The sequence below is a fragment of the Thunnus albacares genome, chromosome 23, assembly GCF_914725855.1.
Source record: "Thunnus albacares chromosome 23, fThuAlb1.1, whole genome shotgun sequence".
NCBI classification, from domain to species: domain Eukaryota; kingdom Metazoa; phylum Chordata; class Actinopteri; order Scombriformes; family Scombridae; genus Thunnus; species Thunnus albacares.
The window spans coordinates 9,498,671-9,521,226 of NC_058128.1; the positions used below are offsets into that span (position 1 = coordinate 9,498,671).

Consider the following 22,556-nt stretch of genomic DNA (forward strand, 5'->3'; position numbering starts at 1 on the left):
TGTTTTTAATTGTCTGGACAAGAATCAAATCCAAGCTAATTTCTTTTTCTTTTTGAAAAATAAGCTAAGGTCAATCCGTCCTCCTTTTCTTTTTGATGCCATTCTGGCCACAAATTCACGAAGCTGGCGATGGTGCCTGCATTCCTGTGTGCCTCTGACCTCCTCCCGTCTTTCCACCTCTTTCCCCCCTTGGAAGCCCTCACACACGTAGGAGGAGAGAGGGAGAGGGGAGGAGGGCTTCTGTGTCTTTTTTTTTTTCAGAGGGTAGCCTAGTTTTTTGCCCCTTGAACTGATTTTTAGGGGCATTTACTAAATTCTGACATATAGTTCTTACATTATATTGTCAAACACCCAATTTGCGGCACAAAGATTTGTGAGAACAGCAAAAAAAAAAAAAGAAAAAAGTTAATGAGCACTCTAGTGCACTTTTGCTCCGAGCTCTGTTAATTTCTGACCTGACCTCTGTCATGCTGCTGCTGCACTTTCTCTTTCCCCTTGTCTGCTGTTGTGCTTCTCTAAACAAGAGAGTAAGAGACACCCGCATCCCGAACCCACTTCTGTATGGCTACTATATATTAGGACTGCAGGATCATATAGGCCTAGCCTAATTCTTGATATTATAATTGTCATTATGATTTTGACTTAATTGAGCTGCTGTTAGGCTAAATACATATTTTGTGTAGACATATTTTACTGGATGTGGACATTAAGCATTAACATTTTGACGGTATAAACTTTACCTGGAATTATGTAACACACATTACCTGCTCCACTCCCAGATTACACCAAACATCAATAGTAAAAAGTATATCTGTAGTCATGTCTCCCCTAAAATGTTTTGTTACAGAGGTGGTTTACAAATCCGTCTGCTACTTCAGCACCACGGACAGCGCTGTGGATTTATCAATACACAGCACAAATGAACTCTGTATTCAGACATGGACTCAACTGGACATTACACAGACTTTGTACTGTGGAGCCGGTAAAATCCGGTATTTCAGAGCCATGGTCGGGGCCATAGATTCTAACTTGCAGTGACAGTTTTGATTACGACTGTAGAGTGTGCATTTATATGAGTGTTTGTTTCTATTTGTTCAAGTGGCTTTGTGATTGTGAGACTTTTGAGAGTGTGTTTGTTTGTGTGTGAGATACTTAGTGGTGACATTGTTTACATGGCCTGGTTCACAATCTTAACACACAGTGACAGGAAACACAGAAAGAGAGAGAGAGAGAGAGAGAGAGAGAGAGAGAGACTGGGGCTCGACACAAACACACTTTAGTTTCAGCTATTTATAGTATGTAAGGGGACATGAAATGATCAACAAATGACTGGAAAACAGAATGAGATTTGGAGTAGCCTCTTGTACCTCTCAGGTGTGTGTGTGTGTGTGTGTGTTTGGGATATTTGTGTATTTTTACCCACTGCTAGATTATCATGCTTGGATAACAGGTTTAAGGCCATAAACTGTAAATAATGCACTTTTCATCAGCTCTAACCATATTATTGTGTTTTAGAAATGTATGGATGTATTTTCTCTTCTGTTTCACACATTTATTAGTTTCCCTTTATTTCCCATACGGTATGAAAATCAATTAGTAGAACTTGCTCCAGTGTGTAGTCATCACAATAAACATCAAGCCTCATCATTTTTTTTTCTGCCAGTTAAATTATGAATATGAGATAAGGCTGTGCAGACTTCTTAAATCAATCTGCCCATAGAGGATAAGGCTGGTGTTATTCTATTTTCTCTTTGTTGAGAAATCTTCCCCACCCTGACTGTGGCAACAAGTATACTGGTTCCTACTGAATCTTAAAAAAATGGGTCACAAATATATAGTATTATATGGCTTATTTTATATATAGTTTCACAAAAAGGTTCAGTAATGTCCTAAAACAGCAGAACACTGTAGTTTTTAGGAAATGTTGTTCAAATAGGAGTAAATAGTGCATTTATTGGTGACTATTTTCAGCTGTGAATTAACACACATTGTGTTGGTGCTCATGATGATGAAGGAATATGGAGGAATAAGATATATCAGGCTTTGAATACCCAGATAATACTTGATACTCACTTTATACTATGATAAATGTTGTTTTTTGTCTTCTAATAAGATTTGTTGTCAGAAAAATATAATATCACCAGCCGTATACATGCAGTAATTGCTGCAAAGTATTGCATACTGAAAATTATAAGCAAAAATGAAGCAGTTTTTTTTTTTTCAACAAGTCATTATGGTATCGACCACTAAGTCCAGGTCCCCTAATAACTGTCTTTCTGTCTCTCAGTGCATAATTTTTACCTCTACTAATCATCCAAACTCCATAAATTTGGCATTTAGTGTTATTCACACAGTGTAAGAGGTTTTATTTGTGAAACTATGAATAAACAGGAGAGAGGAGCTACAACCTGAATGTCACTGGGACTTAATGTTTGCTACAATCTTGTAGAAGATTTATCACTACAGGTTTGAAAGTGGAAACCGCTCTGGTGGAGCGCAATGCATAATAAAAGTAATTCTCCTATTTTGCATCGTGTAATATGAGTACATCTTTTTAACATGCAAGACAATTTTTATGACCTCAGGTGTAACGTGTTTGCAGATGAGCATACACAAACTGACAGACGAGAAGTCAAGCAGAGACACACACACACACACACACACACACACACACACACACACACACACACACACACACACACACATAGATGCATCTACAATTACACACTTTTATTACTGAGAATCAAAAGAAGCTTTCACCGGCTTCTCTTTCACCCGACTGCACACAGACAGTGAGTGGGCTTCTGAAAGCATCCCCCTAAAAAACAAAAAAAAAAAAAACAGTCTGTCCCGATGAGTTCATGCATTCATGCACAAGTTCAGACACACACATACACACTTTTACACCCAGACAGTGAAGGAGCAGAGGTCTAAAATCCAAGTCAGGAGTTTCTTTTATTTCTCCTTGGAGAAACAAACAGCTTCTCTACAGGGAAGCAGAAGATGTATTGCCTCTCTCTTATCTTCTTATTTGCAGCTTTGGTTGTTTTGCTGTATTTGTTTTCTTTAGCCTCTCTCTCTCTTTCTCTCTCTCTCTCTCTCTCTCTGTTCTGTTGTTTATTTAGCGTTTTGCTCCAAAATTATGTGTTTTGTTTGTGCAGGGAGTGTAAATTTCTGATCTGTCTTGTTTTTCTTTGGTAGAGTAAATTCATTAGTGTGTATGATGTGACAGAACCGTTTTATGCAAATCCAGCACATGTGCATATAGCTTATCTGTATCATTTAATGTTAATCAGTAAATGCATTCTTTGTGTGTGTTTGTCTTCTTCACAGACGACGGGCCGTACCAGCGAGACCCGCCTCCTCCTCCTCCTCCTCTCGGCTCTTCCTCCACATCAAACGCTCTGCTGGACGACCGCAGGAAGAGCCACATCCCAGAGGAGTTCGCAGGCCTCCTTCATGGGTCGTCCCCAGCTTGTGAAACCCCTGATACGCCTTACCATCTTTACAGCCCCAAACCTCGCAAATATGCCTCTCCGGACGTCCAGAGCAGCCTGCTGCAGACCCCGGAGTTCAGCATTGTGATCGGAGGAGGACCCACTCAGGTCTACCCCAGGACAGGGAGCGAGTCGTCGCCTCAGAGGACCACCAACGACGCCCAAAAGCCGCAGGTGGTGTACCGGACTATCTTCCACACCAGGGTCAACCAGGACCAGGCCCGACCCCGGAACCGCGAGCTGGTGGATTCACAACGCGGCTGGTCTACACTGGGCCGCCCACCCTCCTACTCCTCCTCTGGCCAAAACGGACAGCTACCAGAGCTACGGGGGATCCAGACAGGAAGTGCAACCAAGGACAGTTCATTGGGTGCTGGCTACGAAGAGAGGGCTTGCACCCTGGGGAGGATGAGGTCTATGCCCCGCAGTGTGTTGGACCTGCAGCTGTCCAAGTCTCTGTCCAAGTCTGATTCTAACCTAGTAGCCGTGTCTCCCATACAGGTATGTTGTTTCTCTCTGTTAAGATTTTATTGTACAAATTATACAAAAATGACTTATTCTAGGGCGCCTCTAACCACATAACTGTAATGTGCGTGGTTCGATTCCAGCCGCAGACCTTTTATTGCATGTCATACCCTTCTCTCTACCCATGTGTCTCTCTTTGCACTTTCAACTATCAAATAAAATAAATGTCAAAAGTAAAAGAAAGACTAAATCTGTGTGCAATCAAAGCATCGACAAGAGCATGATTTATAAAATAAAGCCCAGCGAGGGGGAGTTAAAACTTTAACGCAGTCTTTTTTCTCTGACATGGACATCTCTTCTGAGACGTTTATGTAAGAGCCAAAGGATAACATAAAAAGTCTCTTTTGTTGAAAGTTTCTCTTTTCATAAAAGTTTATGTCAGCGCCAAGATCTTATCAGATATTGTAAATATTCAGTTGTATCAATTATGCAGTCATGGAGGTAGTTTGCATCTTGCTGTATCATGCAGTGTGACTTCAGAAACCAGTTTAGAAACCAGTCCAACCAATTAGATAACTCACTAATCTGGGCCACAGTGCTCCCCGCTGTGCAGCACATTTCATGAGACTTCTTTAATATATAGTAAATAAATCATAAAGCTAAGTACATAGTCTGTTTGATGAAAAATGTTTCATTATGGATCAAACTTTGATGAGCACTGAACGGACTTGGTTATTCTCTAAACAGTTTTTAGCACTCAGTTGTTGGCATTTTTAAGGTTGAAACATTGCAACCTTTGTATCTAATTGTCTGTAATTTATTCATGCCTGAAAACAAAATGGTTGGTTTTCATCTTGTCCAGGAGGAGCACAGTTGGGGGTCTGGATCTCGGGGCCAGGGGCCTGGAAGTCCGAACCCAGGAGAAGGTGCCAGTCCAGGGGGAAGACTGGAGAGAACGCCCTCCTTCACTGCTGAGTGGGAAGAGGTAAGAGGATGTTTTTTTCTTGCCTTTTACAGCTTATTACCAGACATTTAGGATGAATCTAGATATTCAAGAAGGAGAAAAGTGGCCAATTTTACAGATAGCTAGAAGTAAATGTGTCATCTTTTCACCAGTCAGGTTACTCAGTCAGTATACTGTGACACTACATGTATTTCTGGAATAATAATGATTAAAACCAGCATGCTTTTTAAAGTGAGCTGTTTCTGCAGGAGACTGTCGAAACCTCTGCACCCACAGCAAGAAACCTGCTTCAATTTTTCCTCCCTTTGAAATGCACCCGGCTACTACGATGCAGAATGAACCCGAGTGCTAATTTAACATGCTCCGGCATTGATTTTCTTCTTGTAACCAGCACTGGAGCTGCAGGGAAGACTCAAGGAAGATATCAGAGAGAAAGCAGGTTCTGTTATGGAAGGTAGAGAGTGAAGGTCGAGGGTGCTGTGTGTTTTGGTCTTGGTGTGTTTATGCCCGGGGCTTATTCGATATTAAAGGGTCTCTGACACAGATGTGATCCATTGACTGGACACCACTGTTGGATCTCGCCCCTTTATAAACACTCGGGGTCACAGACACATTAGCTTCTGCTCACTGCTCATCGCTCACAGACAAAACACCCTTTTACAAACCGATGCTTACGCGTACATACACCCTCTCGCTAGCGTGTGTAAACAAAGAATCATTTTTCACACCGCTTCTTCGGAGGAAAACGTACAGTATGTCCCATCACACATAATTACGAGGATGACTTAATTAGTCTTTCTATTTTTAAAATAATGCTAATGCATGTCAGTGAAAGTACATTTATGCATGCCTGTCCACATTTGCATGTACACGTTCATTAATTCCTCAACGCAGCTCATAACTTGCTGATGGTGATGAATTACCATATGGAATTTCCCATAATTCTCAGCAATTAAGGTGACCTTTCCTGTTTAATTGCATACTACGGGGAGGATGAGATAAGATGGCTTCAGGGAAATTGCGGAGTGATGTATGGGGATTTCAGAGGAAAGAAATAACAAAGTTGCTCTATTTGCAGCATATGCTCAAGAAAGAGTTGCATTAATAGCAAGAGACGAGTCACAAGGGATGCCCCACAACAGTCAGTGATCTCAAGATATCTATACTCATTAGTACTGCTGGTTTAAAGAGGTAGCTCAGTGTATGTTACAAATTTGTGCTTTAATCTGGTTTTACCTTGAAAAAATTGCTGAAGTGTTGAGATTGTGGTTATTTGGGAGGTAATTAATAGCTTGTAGTTAAATGTTACTACTATAGTCATTCAGAAAGACTTTTTGTTCCACAAAAGAGGTGTTTAATCTATGAATCTATAGCCGGATACAGGATAATTGGGTTTATATTATTTTCAAAGTTTTGTCCATTTTTTTCTATTAATGATAACATTGTACTTATAACTAAGATCTGAGAATATGAAGCTGTACAAAGAAGGAACTTGAGCGTTCAGACAATCAGACAAGTTTAAACAAACGCCCAGGTTTTCCTAATTTAGTTGGAGAAAAACAAAGGCAAACAGGAAAATTATTACCAAACTCTCCTTTGTAAACATTCATCACAGTTTACAGACTAATTTTAACCTACCATACTTAGCAGAGTTGTCCCTGCACACAGTTTTCCTCTGCAGTGATGGATTATTACTGAGATTTTGGGTGTGTTTCCCTTCGGTTATAACTCTGACTAAAACGGCAGAACTTTTTCAAAAAACCGTCTGATCTTCCGACTGTTCGTGTTTCTTGCCCCGTCTGACTTCCTCGTTGCAATGTTACTGTCTTTCCAGATTTAAATTACTTTGTTGAGTGCAGCGTTATCATAATCAATAGAAATTATGGACAAAACTATGAAAATAGGCCCTAGCTATAAGAAACTATAACTAAAATGGTTGCTGTAAAGTAGCATTAATCATTTTTTTCTTTCCACTTGGTAGTAGCATAAAAATAGTGTAATCACGACATTGACATATTATCACCTTTTTATGGTCATTGTCCAGCAGACATCCAGTAGACAAAGAGCATAATTAACATTTGGAGTTGTATTTGTGCCTCCCTGATAATGAATTTAAGGCAAATATTCATTCCACCAAGTCCTGAGAAAAATATCTGCTAAATGCTCCACTACAGGATGTTTAGTCTGTCTGTCATCTGGTGCTGGGCAGGTAGTATACAGTGGATTTATGAAAGCTTTTTGGCTTGAAACAGGGCTGATGAGTCATAAGACTGAACCAAAACAGCCAATTAACCAAAACAATGAGCTTAAAGAGTTATAATGCTCTGTAATGCTGAGTGGAACTGCAGAGTCTGGTGATTATTAATATTAAAAGTGCAGCTTTCAATCACCCTTGTCATATTTTCTTCATTAATTTACAGTGACAGTTTAGCTTTTTGACTCTTTATACTCGATAGATGTTTTGTGAATTAATTCTTTGAGCTCAGTGACATATGTAGAATTTGCTACCTGTTTGTCTCGTGCCAAAGATCAGGCCACCTTCATGGTCCGTGTGCTTGTAAACAGTGTTTGCCTTTTTCAGACCTCGCCCTTTAAACGGGCCAGGTTTCTGTGACCCGTGATGAGCCAGCAATCTTGACAGTCGGATGGATGTGCAGGTCGTATAATTCAGTGATTAGCAGCGGGTCCAGGGTCAGGGATCACCAGGCGACAGCCAGCAGACAGACACTAATGACGCCGCTGTAGCTCTCTCCAAACCAGTCTTCCTCTTCCTTCATCTCTGCTCTGTTCTGTCTTTGTGTTTCCTGCTAACACATCTTACTCCCCCCCCTCTGCTCCTTCATTCTTTTTCAATTCACAGGCGGGAATGACTGACATTCGGCGCGCTGGCTGGCGTAATGATCATGTTATGTGACACTTGAATCCAGAAACAGGGGTTAGCCTTATTACCGGGAAATGATTTTCCCTTGCACGCGCTCTACATCTCTCTAACTTCTCCTCTTCTCTCTCCCATTTGTTCAGATCGACAAGATTATGAGCTCTATTGGGGCGGGAATAAGCAGCGGATTGGACATCAAGGATGACGCCTCAGGTAAAATACGCAGGTTTATGTGAGTGTGTGTGTGTTCAGGAAAGAGAGAGAAACCATACATGCTAATGGAGTAAATCATACTAAAACATATCCCCAGTTTATCACAATTTATCTGATTTTTGTAGTTTTGGGAACATGGTGACGTCACAATAACCAGACAAATGAGCAGTCAAACAATCACACTGGTTGTGTATAAGCCAACAGTTTAGCTATATATGTTTAGCCAAACAACTTCACTTTAGTTTGTTTAAACCAATTTTACACATGAGGATTAGCTCTTTGGCAGAAAGAATTCATAGAACTCTTGTTTACTCGTCATACTCATCACTGGAAGTTCTCAGCCTGTAAAAAACCTGTATATGGTATTTGTGGCTCAGGAAAAAACTTACTAAAGCCTGAGAAAATAACCAGTGATGATGTCATCGGGTAATATCTCTGCTTGGTGTTACAAGAACTTAAAATTTTTAACAGATTTTAACCTGCATTACAAGCTTTGGAGTGTGGTTTTTGAAAGACATAGTTGTTTATGAGCCATTTAATGAAAGACACTATCAAGATGCATTATGGGAATCACAGGATTCAGAGGTTTTGGAGTTTGATACATACTAGCAACTAAAAGTCAGGGTACAATTTAAAAAAACAAAACAAACAAAAAAAAAACAATAGAAAAATATAAGTATATATAAGAAAAAATATACTTTCATGCCCTGTCTGATTTTGCTAATCTGAAGCAAGTAGTTAATTAATCAAATAGTAGATTAACAGAAAATTAATGAGTAAATAAAGTAATAAAATAAATTAATCATTTAAGTTTAATTTTTCATGCAAACCCCCCCCAAAATCTTCTGGTTCAAGCTAGTGAGATATGAGCAGTTGCTGCTTTTCTCTTTAATATCTTTGTAAATTGAATATGTGTGTGTTTTAGACTGCTGGTCACACAAAACAAGACATTTAAATATGTCAACTTGGGCATTTAGTTCCTGACATTTTATAGACCAAACAATTAATCCAGTAAATAATCTATGAATTTATCGGTCATGAAAATAATTGTTGGTCGTAGCACATGTTGTAGTCATGTTCCCCAAAGCTCTATAATTAACTTGGTGAGTACAATAAAATTATTAACAATAGGAATGATTGCCAAACCTACAAAAATAAGATACAAGTTATAATAAACTGTAAGTTTGGAAGAGTGTGTGTGGGTATTTTTGTGTGAGATCATCCGTGAGTAAAAATACGGTATATCTTGACATTCTTGCACACATCAATCCCTGTTTTGTTTTTTGTTTTTTTTTACCTGCGTACGTTTAATCCTCCTCTACTCATCTCTATTTACTGCCTTCATCCACCTCTACCTCTGTTAATTCCCCCCATCCTCCACCTCCCGATCCCCTCCCCACGCTTTCTCTCTCTCTTTTCATCTGTGAATGCAAAGCCTCTGCTAACCATGGTTACCACGGGGAGAAATCCTGTTTGTGCCAAACCAGCTCTCCCCTCCACCAACGCACACATAGCCACACCACACCACAGCACACACACCACACACCACACACACACACACACACACACACACACACAAACACGTACATATAGATACGGACGCATGCATACACTGTGTGTGGAGTGTGAGTGGGAGGGAGGGAGGGAGCATGGCATGCAGACAAAGACACTGGAGCTGTTGTGATGGCTATTATCAGCAGAGCGAGCCAGATATATGTAGAGAGGCAGAGAGAGCAGGGTGACGATCGACACCCTGAGAGAAGATAGAGACAGGAGGTAGACAGAGGAAAGTGAGCGAGGGAGCGAGGCAGAGAGAGAGAGAGAGAGAGGAGACGAGGGAGGAAAGGAGCGCTCAGAAAAATGAGAGAGTGAGAGAGAGAGAGAGAGAGAGAGAGGAGGCTGCAGAAGCATACAGATGAGAGTGGGAGTACTTGATAAAGAGAAATCTACAGCACAGGCAGCTCTCGCTCTTTCTCTCTCTCTCTCTATCTCTCTTACACACACACACACTCGCATACACACACACACACACACACACACACGCTCAGGGGAGCAGCCAAGCGAGCGCAACAGCTGAAAAAGAAAGCGGCTGCTGTGCGCTACAAACACACACACACACACGGACAGTCAGTCGCTCTTGCTTGCGGATCTATACCTCCAGTCTTATCGAACAACCCATCTCTGGCAGGATTTTACCCCCAGGACGGAAGCTCTTTTTCTGGATACAACTTCATTCTTCAACCCTTTCTCATCTTCCCCCTCTGGCTGGACTCAGAGAAAGCAGCATCTGGCTGCCTTAACCCTAGTCAACCCTTTACCCGCTTGCACCCTTGCATGCTGACCCCCCCAACCATCCTCACCATGCCTCTAGCTTAGCCTCCTCTTCCTCCCTCTCCTCCTCCTTTCCTTCACCTTTTTCATCCCCCCCCACCCCCACTCCCACCCTGCCGACCCCCCATTTCCCCTCGTTCCCCTTCATTTTCCCTCCTGCTGCCTTGCCAAAAGACTCCTCAAAAGCATGGCGGGCTCCTTCGACAGCCACTTTGCCCGCCATAACATGATGTGGCAGTGCCAGCTGTCTCAGCCGGACTGCCGCTGCTACCGCGTGGACGGCTACTCCCTACTGAAGCGTTTGCCCCTCCACCCCCTCATAGGTCCCCGCTGCCCGCTGCAGTCCGTGGGCCAATGGCTGGACTCCATCGGGCTGGTCCAGTACGAGAACCACCTGCTGGCCAATGGATTTGACAACGTCCAGTTCATGGTAAGTGTTTTCACAAGTGTGCGTGGTGGGGAAAAGAGGAGGGAGGGTAGGAGATGTGTTGATGTTGGGAGTTTTAGGACGTGGAACAGGTTTCTTTTTTTTATCCCTCTTGTTTTGGCTCTTTTTTGTGTTTTCACTGTCTCTTCCTCTCTGTAAGCTCGCTCTGTTCTTCCTACACCCCTAGGTGTAGCTCGTCATCTTCATCATTTTCTTTGCAACCATTAGCCTGACAAGTTGTTTTTTTTATTCTTCAGTCTGATCTCTTTCGATTATTGGATTTCCTCCTCTCTGTATGATGTTCTCTGTCCATCTCTCTCTCTCTCTCATTCTTCCTTTCCATCATCACTGCCTCTCCTCACTGATGCCATGTGAGCTCCTCCTACGCACAAAGTCCTACGCCACATCTCCACCACAGCAAAAAAAAAAAAATCCAGCTCCACCACGAAGCTGCAGACATACATGCTCATACTGCACCGAAGATGCTTGTTGAAATCACGCTCGTTCCGTACACTTGTGCATGCACGCACGTAGAAATACCATGCAACCACCTGTAGCCTGTGGGGTCAGGGTGCAACCTGATCTTCTCCTCTGTTTCATCCGATGGTCCTTTCAACCCCGGTGACGTAGGAAAGCAAAAGTCGCCAGAACATTTCGCATTCATAAACACTTTTAATGTGTGTGTGTGTGTGTGTGTGTGTTACAGTGAGACTGATTTTCTCAGTGTTAGTGAGACTGATATTCACAGGAAGAGAGGGTGTGTGAACAATAAAGTAGGAATGAGGATAATAAGAGGGAAAGCGGAAAAGAGGCAATGAAGCCAAATCTACAGAAACTGCAGCAGAGGCAGAAAGACGAGAGGCAAAGCAGAAGGATGCTGACTGGATGACTTTATCTGAGTTGCGGATTGTCGCTTTTGGGTAAAAACCTCATATCTCCAAAATGGCAACTTTTGAAGACCAAACAGAATTATGCTTTGAGGTTTATCATAATGACTTTAAAAGCAAAGTACCAGCAGTATTGGAGAATTTAACCAACCAGTAGCACAGAAATGTATTTCTTACAAGTCAGCTGTTTGAAATGAACTCACAAGTTGTTTCACTTATGAGGTTTTCACATTACAGTACTTCATTTTTTTTGTGTTGAGATCAGGCTTTACTTTAGTAAAATGTATTCATACAAGGCTGCAACTAATGATCATTTCCGAGGCTGAAGTGACGTCATTAAATTGCATGATATTCAATTTTCAATTATATAAAACAGACAAAAGCAAAAAATTCTCACATTTGAGAATCTAGAACCAGAGGTTTGCAGCTTTTGCACAAAAAATGATTCAAATTATTATTTGATTATAAAAGTAGTTAATTTTCTATCTTAACTAACCAACCGATCGTTTCAGCTCTATATTCATCTGACATCCTGTAGAAAAGAAAGAAGACAGCTACTGTAAAATATGCTCTTTCTTGACATTTAGTGAATAAACACTGTATGTAGGCATCTGTATGTGTGTTTATGTGTGTGTGTGTGTTTATGCGTCCCAGTCCTCCACTCAGTGTGACCTGCATTTGTTCCTTTGGTTACCCTGGCAACAGGAGGAAATCACAGAATTTCTCTTGTTTCTTTCTCTGTGTGTATCTCCCACACGTGGTCAGTGTGTTTCTGTATGTTTGCTCACACTTCACAAGCATCCTCAAGCATTTAATACAAATTTATTAGTTGCCTTTGGAGCAGACTGAAAGCTGTCATTAGTTGTGTAAGTGTCAATGACACACTCATCCTCCTCGTGGCTTTCCTTTTGTACATTTCTGTACTGTCCTCTTTTTCTTCTCCCTTATTTTCTTTTGCGTATGTCAAGTAGGTTCTATTAATTAAAGCTTTATTGGCTAAATGATTTGATAGAAAACATGTTGGCAGAGCATATACATAAGCTAAGTAAATAATACAAGCAAAGAAAACATTAAACAGGAAGTAATATACTGTGCACATTGAATGAAAAAGCTACCGTAATTACTGCTAAAGTGAGAAAGAGTTACTGTTGAGTTGTTGTTAGAGTGTCTGGTAATGCCACCAGCATCCAGTAAATGTTACTTATCCCTTTTAAGAGATAGATTACAGCATGTTAAATAAAGTATTGAGGTAAATGATAGTATGTCATCTTCCCATAAGCTGTTCGATGTAAGATTAGTTCACAAAATAGGTTTTTTCATCCTAAATCAGGAGGTATAAGGTTGCAACAAAGAGGACACCTGCAGCGATTGGTCGATTGACAGAAAGTCTGTTGGCAACTATCTGGATAATTAAATAATCGTTTTAGTCATTTTAAAGCAAAAATGCCAAACATTTGTTGGTTGAAGCTTCTCAAATCTGAAGGGATCTGAAGTTTTCTATGTCATACGTGACAGTAAATTGAATATCTCTGGACTTTGGACTGTTGATCAGACAAAACAAGACATTGCAGATGTCACCGTTGGCTCTAAGAAGTTATAAAAGGTGTTTCTTACTATTTTCTGACATTTAATAGACGAAACGATTCATCAATTAATTGAGAAAATAATCATTAGTGGCAGCTCTAGTGCTATACATTTACACTTTTGCCTAATGTGTCAACACCATGTCCATACTTAAGGAGTGATGCCAAAACTGAAAGACAAGTGACTTGGAGTGGGGGCGGCTGTGGCTCAGGAGGTAGAGCGGGTCATCCACTAATTGAAAGAGTTCGATTCCCGACTCCTCCAGTCATGTCGAAGTGTCCTCGGGCAAGATACTGAACCCCAAATTGCTCCTGTTGGCTGTGCCATCAGTGTATGAATGTGTGTGAATGATTAGACTCCCTCTGATGGGCAGGTTTGGGACCTTGCATGGTAGCCCCTGTACCCATTCAGCATATGTATGTGTGTTAATGGGTGAATGTGACCCATAGTATAAAAGCGCTTTGAGTGGTCAAAAGACTAGAAAGGCGCTATACAAGTACAGCCCATTTACCATTTGAAGCAGCAACTGAGAACAGCACCACCTTCATCAGGGTGGTTTAAACATTACTATCTTCTTCTTAAAAAGATTATAATGGATGGTAATTTTGTTTTTTATACTGTATCTATGGTGATCTATTCTATTACCTTAGACAACACACTGGTGAAATAGCCCAAAAAGCTTTGGTGATAGAGCATAGTAACCCTAACCTTTCCTAAAAACACACATTTTGTGGAAGTCTTAGAAAAACCTTTTTGACGTTTGCTGTGTTTATACATCATATCTATGTTCCTGCAGCGGTAGGCGAGTTCATGAAGAAGAGTGTTGATTGCAGCATCTGTGGGTCCAGGCAACCGTTAACGTCACACATCCCCTCTTCACATAATCAGTGTTTCTTCAGCTCAAAAAATGTCTCCATTAGAAATGTCCCCAGGTGAACCCTCCATTCATTTACACCCTTTTCCTCTTATACCGGCAACACACTCAAACACCCACATGCCATCATATCAGTGTACCAACGTATTTTACTCTCATTTGCACCTCATTTATAGATGTGACAGGTTTTGGCAGTACTTCTGAGAGACTTGGGGATTCTCTGCTTTCCTGGTCCTGCCCCTCGTCCCAAAAAAAAAAAAAAAAAAAGTTTCTCAAAAGCTCAGTCGTCTCCTCTGAAATGCCTTTAGATACAATTAGTATTGTAAAGAGCTGAGATGAAACAGCCTTGGAAGCATCACGATGACTTCAAAGTCCCTTTTGCGAGTGTGGCTCTCTCTGTTTAAAGTTTTTCTGGCGTCCGTCTTGCTTAGTTAGTAGTTTCCACCTCTTTTTGTTGTAAGCGAGAGGACAGTTAATGTTTTTCGACCTTGGGAAAACTCACTGTCTACCACAAATTGATATTAATGCAGTTGAGGCTCAGGCTTCTGGGATTTCATTGGTATTGGTATGCAGCATTCCCTTTTTATTGTTGGCTTTGGATCCTTCCAAGGAGAGCTTTGGGTCAAATTAATTTCAGCACCACTCAGTATGGGAAATCAAGTTAAATGGAAAAGACAAATGAAAATAAAAGCAATTTTTTTTTTTTTTTTTTTTTTTACTTCAAGGCCGGTTCAAGTTCATCTGTAGTACTGATTGGTTTGCAAATGAATTTGACCCCGAGTCTGATCCATATCGGCGTATGACAGCAAAAAGGCACCACGTAGTGTGCTGGGATGAACACGCACATAAACACAGTCCAGTCCAATCTACCATTACCATTTACCACTAATGGGGGCCATTTAGAGTGGGTGTGTCTCGTCACCTTAACCAGCCAGTAGAGGACAAGAGCAGTTAGATTGATGGACAAGTGGCAAAGAGGTGGAGCCGTTGTTATGGAGACAGCGTTTAATATGAAGGGGCAGTGGATGGAGTCTAATCACAGCCTTTCTGAATGACTGTACGTACATGTATAATGTACAGTAAGTGAGAAAGAGAGAGCAGACAGAGCGGAGCTGAACAAAGAGAGTAGATTGATATAAAGAGATTTCATCGTCCGTGTTCAGTGTGCCTCAAAGACCAATGAAATTAAATTGCAATTTTTTTAACGCCACAGCTTTGGTCCTTTGGATTTCTGTAAAAGGAAGAAAGGACTCTAAAGGGAGACATATATTTTTTATCATGATTATTCCCCCTGTCTGTTTTGAACTTCGGAGAGATGAGCTAGCTGTTTCCTCCGTCTTCCAGTCTTTTTGCAACAACAATATTATAAATTAAACATACATGTCAATATCCATATTTTGTTCGTTCAAAGGCGGCCCCTCTAATCCTCCTCATAAAGAAATGTATTATTCTGAAAGAGAAATTCTTATGAATATGAAACTGCCACCGATTTGGAGGCTCCTGCTTTAAGAGGAACTGCCTCTTCACATATGCAAAAAAAAAAAAAAAAAAGATCAGTCGAACACCAACAGGTTTGTAAAGAAACCGAAATGAATTTTAAATTATTGACTAAAAGTGCAAGTGAGGACGGGGAGGAGATGGTCTGAATAGTAAGTGAGAGAGGCAACAATATAATGAGAAAAGAGGACAGCTTCTTTGATAGCAGAGCAACGGGGAACAGCAAAGAAATGAGAGGAAAAAAGCCAAAGGGATGAACACAGGCATGAAGAGATACAATAGGTGGAGCATGACTTGTAGGACTTGACTAAGCCTGTTGGCGCTGATAATGTCCTCCGCTACCATTACTGAATATCACTTTTTAGCTCCATCTCTATTCTCGTCTCTAACCCCCGGATGTTGTGCATGAATTTTAATTTCTGCGTTCAGAGCGTTTATGACCCACTGTGGTGCTTTTGTTAAGCTGTGTGGTCCAAGTATCACAAGCTAACCACAGGCCACTGCAACTGTATCAACGCTACGGATGCTAAACACCTTTCACCGGCAGCATCTTGCATTGTTAGTGTTCATACCAGTGAAGCATAGCAAGTGTTGAGGAATTTATCATCCATATGCATGATACAATAACTGTGTGTACTTCCAGCAAACAAAATACACAATATAAGCTGTCAAGTAAATAGGGGGAAGTGAATGAATTCTTCTTATTATTATTATTACTGTCTCATTTATCCTAATTCTACTGATCCATCATGCGCATTTGAGAATGGCAGATTTGGGGCAAACATAATAAGACAGAAATGGAAACTGGACAAAAAAGGGTTTGCAGAGAGAAAAGAACACACATTTAGGAACTCCATCTCTTTCTATCAGGAGCCCAACAGGGAGCAATTAGTCATGCCTTTGAACCCCCCCCCCACAATCTACTCTGCACTGACTTTGAGAGTCATTACTCGTCTGTGAAGTTGTGGCATGGTAACTCTGCTCTGCACTCTATTAATCAGCCTGGGAGCTGATCTATGAACTGCGTTCTTCTCACAGAGGTCCCGGTGTACAAGTCGGTGAGGAGAATGTGAAAAGAATTAAGTTTAGCCGCAGGATGAGTCCAATCAGCTGCTGCTGCCTCAGGTTTTGTAGTCAGTACTGGGACAGACTAGTGGAGCCCCGGAGACAAAGTTTTACTAATAAGCCTGCAGCAACATCACTCACTTGCTCAGGGCCTTTTTTTTTTTTTTGCTCAAAGTTTGTTGACTTTTTAAACTTCCATTCATCAAGGCAAAGTTTAGGGAACCCACTGGTGAAATTAACTGAGAGTACAAATTAATAAATCTGTGCACACAGATTAATAAACTGAACTTCCAATATAGACTTATGACATCCATAATAAACACAGGTGGGTTAGATAGTAGAAAGGGAAAAGGTAACATTATTTCTTTATACACAATAAATAAAAACAGATTATAAAAACAATGAGAAGAGCTTTTCCAAGTGTCCAGTATGTTGCACATAATACATAAACCATTCAGAGCTGTTTATAAGACACTGTAAGTCCCAGTTGATTGTCAATGCTTAATTTATATATGAGGATAAAGACGTAGCCTGGCAAGGTCTTTTGAATTATAATTGGTGCTTCATCAGTGACAGTGGTATTATACAATGGCTAATAAGCTGTGACTTGTTTATCTCTAGTCTTGTAAATGCAGTGTTGTGTATCCTTGCCTGACAAATGTGTTGAATTAATTTACTGCCTCCTAAAACATTTGCAAAGCTGATCTTCAATAGTATTTTTAAACCTACATTGTTAAATCCATGTTTGCTAGCTAGCAGTCTTCTTCTTCTACAGTATATTATAGTAGTCATAACACCAGTTATTAGTCTGTGATTTTATTTAGCTGGTATGACAATTAAATAGTGCATTACATTACTTCAATGTTTTGTTTTTTTTTTTTACCAGAATTATAATACCCCACTTCTATTCTGAGTACCAGATCCATATTCTGGATGTCTGGCTTCACAATTCCCTTAAACTATGCGCTCAGTTTAGCAATCGACTCACATGCTTTATTAATCTGTTCGTATGGTTTATTGATCCAAGCGCACAGATTGCTAAATTGAGTGTATGGTTATTTTTTTAATTAATGTGCTTAGATTTCCACACCAGTGGTTTTTTTTTGTACCACACGATCTCTGGGTTGCTCCATGAAGTTGTCTGACTGTGCTGTACTGTCAAGACAAACTAGTTATAGAAGAGTTAAACATTTTAAGTCCACATTCCCTGAATAAATGGACATTTCCCTCCACTTTTCTTCTTCTTCCAAATCTTAACCAGTTTGTATACTGGGCCTGTTCAAAGCATTTTAGGTAAAATGTAAAAATGTGATAATAATCGTCAGCCAAGATAACATCTCTCCTCTCTTATGGAGATGTATTGGACAATGCAAGCAGATACAATCGGCATATGCAGGACACAGAGTGAAATAATAGGAATTCCTGCATAAAAATGTGCATTAAAAGACTACATAGTTGAATATTCAGTCTGTAATATCTTTCCTGTAAATCCCCAGCTGAATGATACACTGTAATTGTAGATATTTTACATTTCTTTCTATCACATAGAAGATTTAGAAAATTCAAGAGAACTATTAAGTATGTTGGCCTATTGCTTGCAGCAGATCTGTAGTCTCAAAAGTAAAGCCACCCGAGCAGAGATTTCTCTGGCGAGTGTTCTTCAGGATCGTGAGGGGGAACACTAAACGACAGCTATCTCCTGCCTAGAATTAAAATGTCACAGCCTTGGAGCAGAATGTCCTTTTTAGAGGGCACAATGATCCTCAGAGTCAACCTCTGGACAACAGTGAAATGAAGAAAGGAAAAAGCAGATGGGTATCTACTTGCTTGCTTTTTTTCCCTTGTCTGTTGGGTGTTTATCACTGTTAGTTTTGACAGGAAGGAGATGTAGAGGGTCTGACAAGTGTAATCCCTCAATCCTACACCAGTGTGTGTGTATGGATGAGCCTGTGAGACTATCTCCAGGCTAGTCACACAATCTCTCTACTCTTTTTATTTCTTTACCATCATTTTGTTGATAACCTTGCTTTACTTTTCTCGTCTGTTAAACGACCCTATTTTTGATGGTATCTCTGGCTGAGTTGGCCTTTCTCCCAGCTGTCAACAAACACACCACATCTCCTCCCATCCCTCCCTGCGTTCCTCCTTTTCCTCTAATTATCCATCTGCATGAAGACTCCCTCTCTCTGTCTCTCTGGAGGGGGGGGATGACTGATAGGTCTCTTAAGGTTTCCCATTGGATTATTTAAAGGTGAAACTGTATGATACCCATAAAGGCTAATGTGTTTGTGTGCCAGACTCTTAAATACAAACATACTGTCTGCCTCATTCTGTTGATTGTAGCTTTGCAGCTGATGTTTCATTACTTTTATCATTTCTAACTCATTTCCTCTATGTTGTTCCTCAGATTGTTGTCTTTGTTGCCTTAATCATTTGATCAAACACACTAGAGATGTTACTGATATGCAGCACTATTCACACAGGTGCTGCCTAAGTATACAATTAGTGTAAGAACTCCACAGTAACTATACAATAACCAGTGGTATGAGTTTACTGATGTGTGTTAGTAATATCCAGCCAATCATCAGGAGGCACACACAATTCTTCTTTAATTCTACAGGACAATATTTCCATCACCTGGGAAAGTCAATTTGTTGTCAAAACATTGTCATGTTCTTGTACAATTAAATTTGTCTTTTAATGAATATTACATCCACAATTTGCAAATTTGACTAATGCATTTTGAACGCCACACTTAAATGGCGAACAAATACTTTCAATGTTATTTGGGGAAAAAAAAAACATCAGGATGGTTTTATTGGTCCCCTGGCAGCAATAATGTTAATGTTCACTGACCATACCCGTGGTTTTGCATATTTTAACCTGTTTACTACCACTCACATATAACTTTACATCACATGTAAACATTTTGCATAACCATGCAGCTGTTCACTGTTCAACACTGCCATTAGTTTGTATTCCTTTCTGTACAATATAAAATGTTTTGTAATCCATCTAAGTGAACCTTATGAATTGATATTATCGTTATAAGGTAACACAGTGCTGTTTTAAAATCATTCTGCACATAAAGTACATTTCTATGCAATGATACTGGATTATAATACAGATTTCAAGCTTCAAGAGTCTGCAAATACATTTTCATACCATATGGAAAACAATGTCTAAACGTGTGCAGCTGCAAAGTACTCATGATTTGTAGTTAAAGCGTTAAAACTTGCAAAAACACTTGCATGATCTTTTGAAATAAGTTGCTGATATCACAAACCTGTGCATCAGAAGAAAGGCTGACTGCATCTGTTGGTGTGTTTTGTCTTTGTGACAACATGAAAGCTAAATATCGATACTGTATTTCAATTCTACAAGAGAATTCCTATAAAAGTTGCGTTACAGCATGTGCAGCCATGCAGACACCTGTTGCATTGTCAGCTTTGGGTGGAGAAATGCTACATGATTGTTAACATTTACTGTTGTTTTGTTGCTCTGCAGGGTAGCAATGTGGTGGAGGACCAGGACCTGCTGGAAATTGGGATCCTCAACTCAGCCCACAGACAACGCCTCCTGCAGGCCATACGGCTGCTGCCCAGGGTCAGTACTGCAGCTAATCACACAATCAAATTACAGCAGAGTAGACATTCACAAAGACTGAGCTTCCTAATCTGTGCAGTGTCAGACTCATGCAAATTACATACATTCATGGTCAATTTTTTCACTCGCAGCTGCAGCCAATCTCATTCGTGTAGTATAAAACTCAACAAATCTCCTGCTCCATCTGTATTCCTGTGTGATATAACTCACACTCTGTGGGTGGTTGAGTTTCTCTCTGCATGTTATGTTGAATACTTGCACAAGCCGCCAAGGAAGGAGTTGGGGAATTCAAGGAGGAGATGTACTGAGCTACATTACTGTAGATCACAGCTTCCAAACCACATCAACTTAAATGACGCATGAAACCGCTAAATCCACGCTGTCCTGCATCTGTAAAAATCACACACACAAATTCATACATTTAGCAGTAGACGAACACTTTGAACGTCGGAAAAGGGCTTCTGCTCAGTCCCTCGATTAAAAAAAAAAAAAATACTCTAAAAGGGTCAGAATGATCAGTATTGGAATAATACAATATTGGAATAAAAAACACTTGGATGGGAAAGTTTGGGTATGTTACAAGGGTCAAATACTTTTGTGTGCAATGAGACAGGAAGTAAGATCAAAGGTGTGGGACTGTATGGAGAGAGAGAGAGCCAAAAAAAAAAGAGTCTCAGTAGAGAGGATAGACTCTGAGCTCAGAGATAAGCAGGTTTCATAGAGACACCCAGAAAACTTTGATCTCCAGTCAGCTTTTTCCTCCTCTCATCTCCACTAAACTTTCTAAAAACACTGTATCTTTAAATTTTTGTCTGCCCGCTTGTCATTTCCAACTCATATATATGCGTTGACATACATGAGCAAACACTCCCCTTCAGGTGGAGGGTGTAGGATTTGAAGCTCCGTTAACTCTCTGAAGCTGCTTTAACTGTCAAAATAAAAGTGAATGAATTATTAATTATCGACTACACACGAAGTAGCTCACCCAAGGCAATAACACCCTGCTGTTGGCGTCCCGTTCTGCCCTTTCCCAAAAGTTAGGCTTGTGTATACTTGTTTGTGCTGCTGAAGTATGAGAAGCAGTAGTATGAGCAGCATTAGCTCAGTATCTGTAGCTTCCCCACCTCTTTCCTACTGATCCCTGCTGAACTGGGGAAGGTATTTAACATGAATCTTTAATGATCACCATGTAGAATTCAGGCTGTTGCAGCAGAATATGGAAAGAAAATTGAGAAAATTAATTAAATAGAATATAAATAGAATGTATGCAGCTGTAGCGTTATGTAAGAAATAGGAATGTAGGCTGTATTATAGTTGGCATATGTACAGAGTGTATCATTTGGATACCAGCTGTTCGTTGATTCAAAGCTCCAGGTCAAAAGTGGTGTACCATATGGGCAGAAAAACAGCAAAACAAATCGAATGTTTGCTCACACTATGAGTATATTTATGGAGAAAGAAGAACAAATAAATATCATGCAACATATCATTTGGGATTTGGGGAAATACTTTTAAGTCTTTGAAAGAAATGCAGATAAATAATAAGCAGTTAAAAATACAGAACTCTCTCCTTCCCGTCTGTACTGAAGGTGCGGCCTGTCGGTTACGATGGCAACAACCCCACGTCGGTGGCAGAGTGGTTGGAGTCGCTGGAGCTCGGCGACTATACCAAGTCTTTCCTCATCAACGGTTACACCTCCATGGAGCTGGTCAAGAAGATCTGGGAGATTGAGCTCATTAATGTGAGTCTTATTTTCTTTTCCTTCTTCCTGTCTACACTGCTGAAAAAATATCTGCGGTAAAGGATAAGGCTGGAAATATTATATCGTTGTCAACAATTACCATAAAAAGACCAAAACCAGCAATGAAATGATCCTTCTAAGGAGTTATTGTCTGTGCAGTCACAGTCAGATATATCATATTCCTGTGTCATAGAGCTCCATTGTTGTCCAAAAAAACACATCAATGAATCACACTGCTGCATACACCATCCTGCTGCTGTGAATACTCACTAGTGCACAAAATGTGTATTCATCCGCAGCTGAAAATAGTCCCTATACAAATGCATATTTTACTCCTGTTTGAGTTATGTTTGCTAAAAAAATATTTAGCCTTTTTTAAAAGTGAAACTATAAATATTTGTGACTTGTTTAAAAGATCTTTAGGAGGAGCCAATGCTGATTTCACTTTTAGAGTGAAACAACTTATTTTTTTCAAGTGCTGCTATCTTGATACAAACTTAGTAATCCCTCTTGTGTCGACACACAG

At 40.3% G+C, this 22,556-nt stretch overlaps 1 protein-coding gene and 1 long non-coding RNA gene across 14 annotated transcripts in view; one reads left to right on the top strand and one right to left on the bottom strand.

Moving 5' to 3' along the window:
• anks1b (ankyrin repeat and sterile alpha motif domain containing 1B) overlaps positions 1–22,556 on the top strand; it is a 236,357-nt gene that overhangs the window by 168,284 nt on the left and 45,517 nt on the right. For all 6 annotated transcript variants that reach the window (XM_044343243.1, XM_044343242.1, XM_044343244.1 and 3 more), the window contains 6 exons: positions 3,334–3,998; positions 4,825–4,947; positions 7,948–8,017; positions 10,672–10,778; positions 20,190–20,288; positions 21,878–22,030. In XM_044343243.1, coding sequence (XP_044199178.1) covers positions 3,334–3,998; positions 4,825–4,947; positions 7,948–8,017; positions 10,672–10,778; positions 20,190–20,288; positions 21,878–22,030 — 1,217 coding nt within the window. The remainder of the gene's footprint in view (positions 1–3,333; positions 3,999–4,824; positions 4,948–7,947; positions 8,018–10,671; positions 10,779–20,189; positions 20,289–21,877; positions 22,031–22,556) is intronic.
• The window catches only part of LOC122975065, a 105,576-nt gene that overhangs the window by 16,341 nt on the left and 66,679 nt on the right, over positions 1–22,556 (bottom strand). For 3 of the 8 annotated variants that reach the window (XR_006400555.1, XR_006400556.1, XR_006400562.1), the window contains one exon: positions 20,686–22,008. The exons of 2 other annotated variants lie outside the window; for them this stretch is intronic. This is a non-coding gene — a long non-coding RNA (uncharacterized LOC122975065). 3 more of the 8 variants (XR_006400560.1, XR_006400557.1, XR_006400561.1) reach the window with 3 other exon arrangements.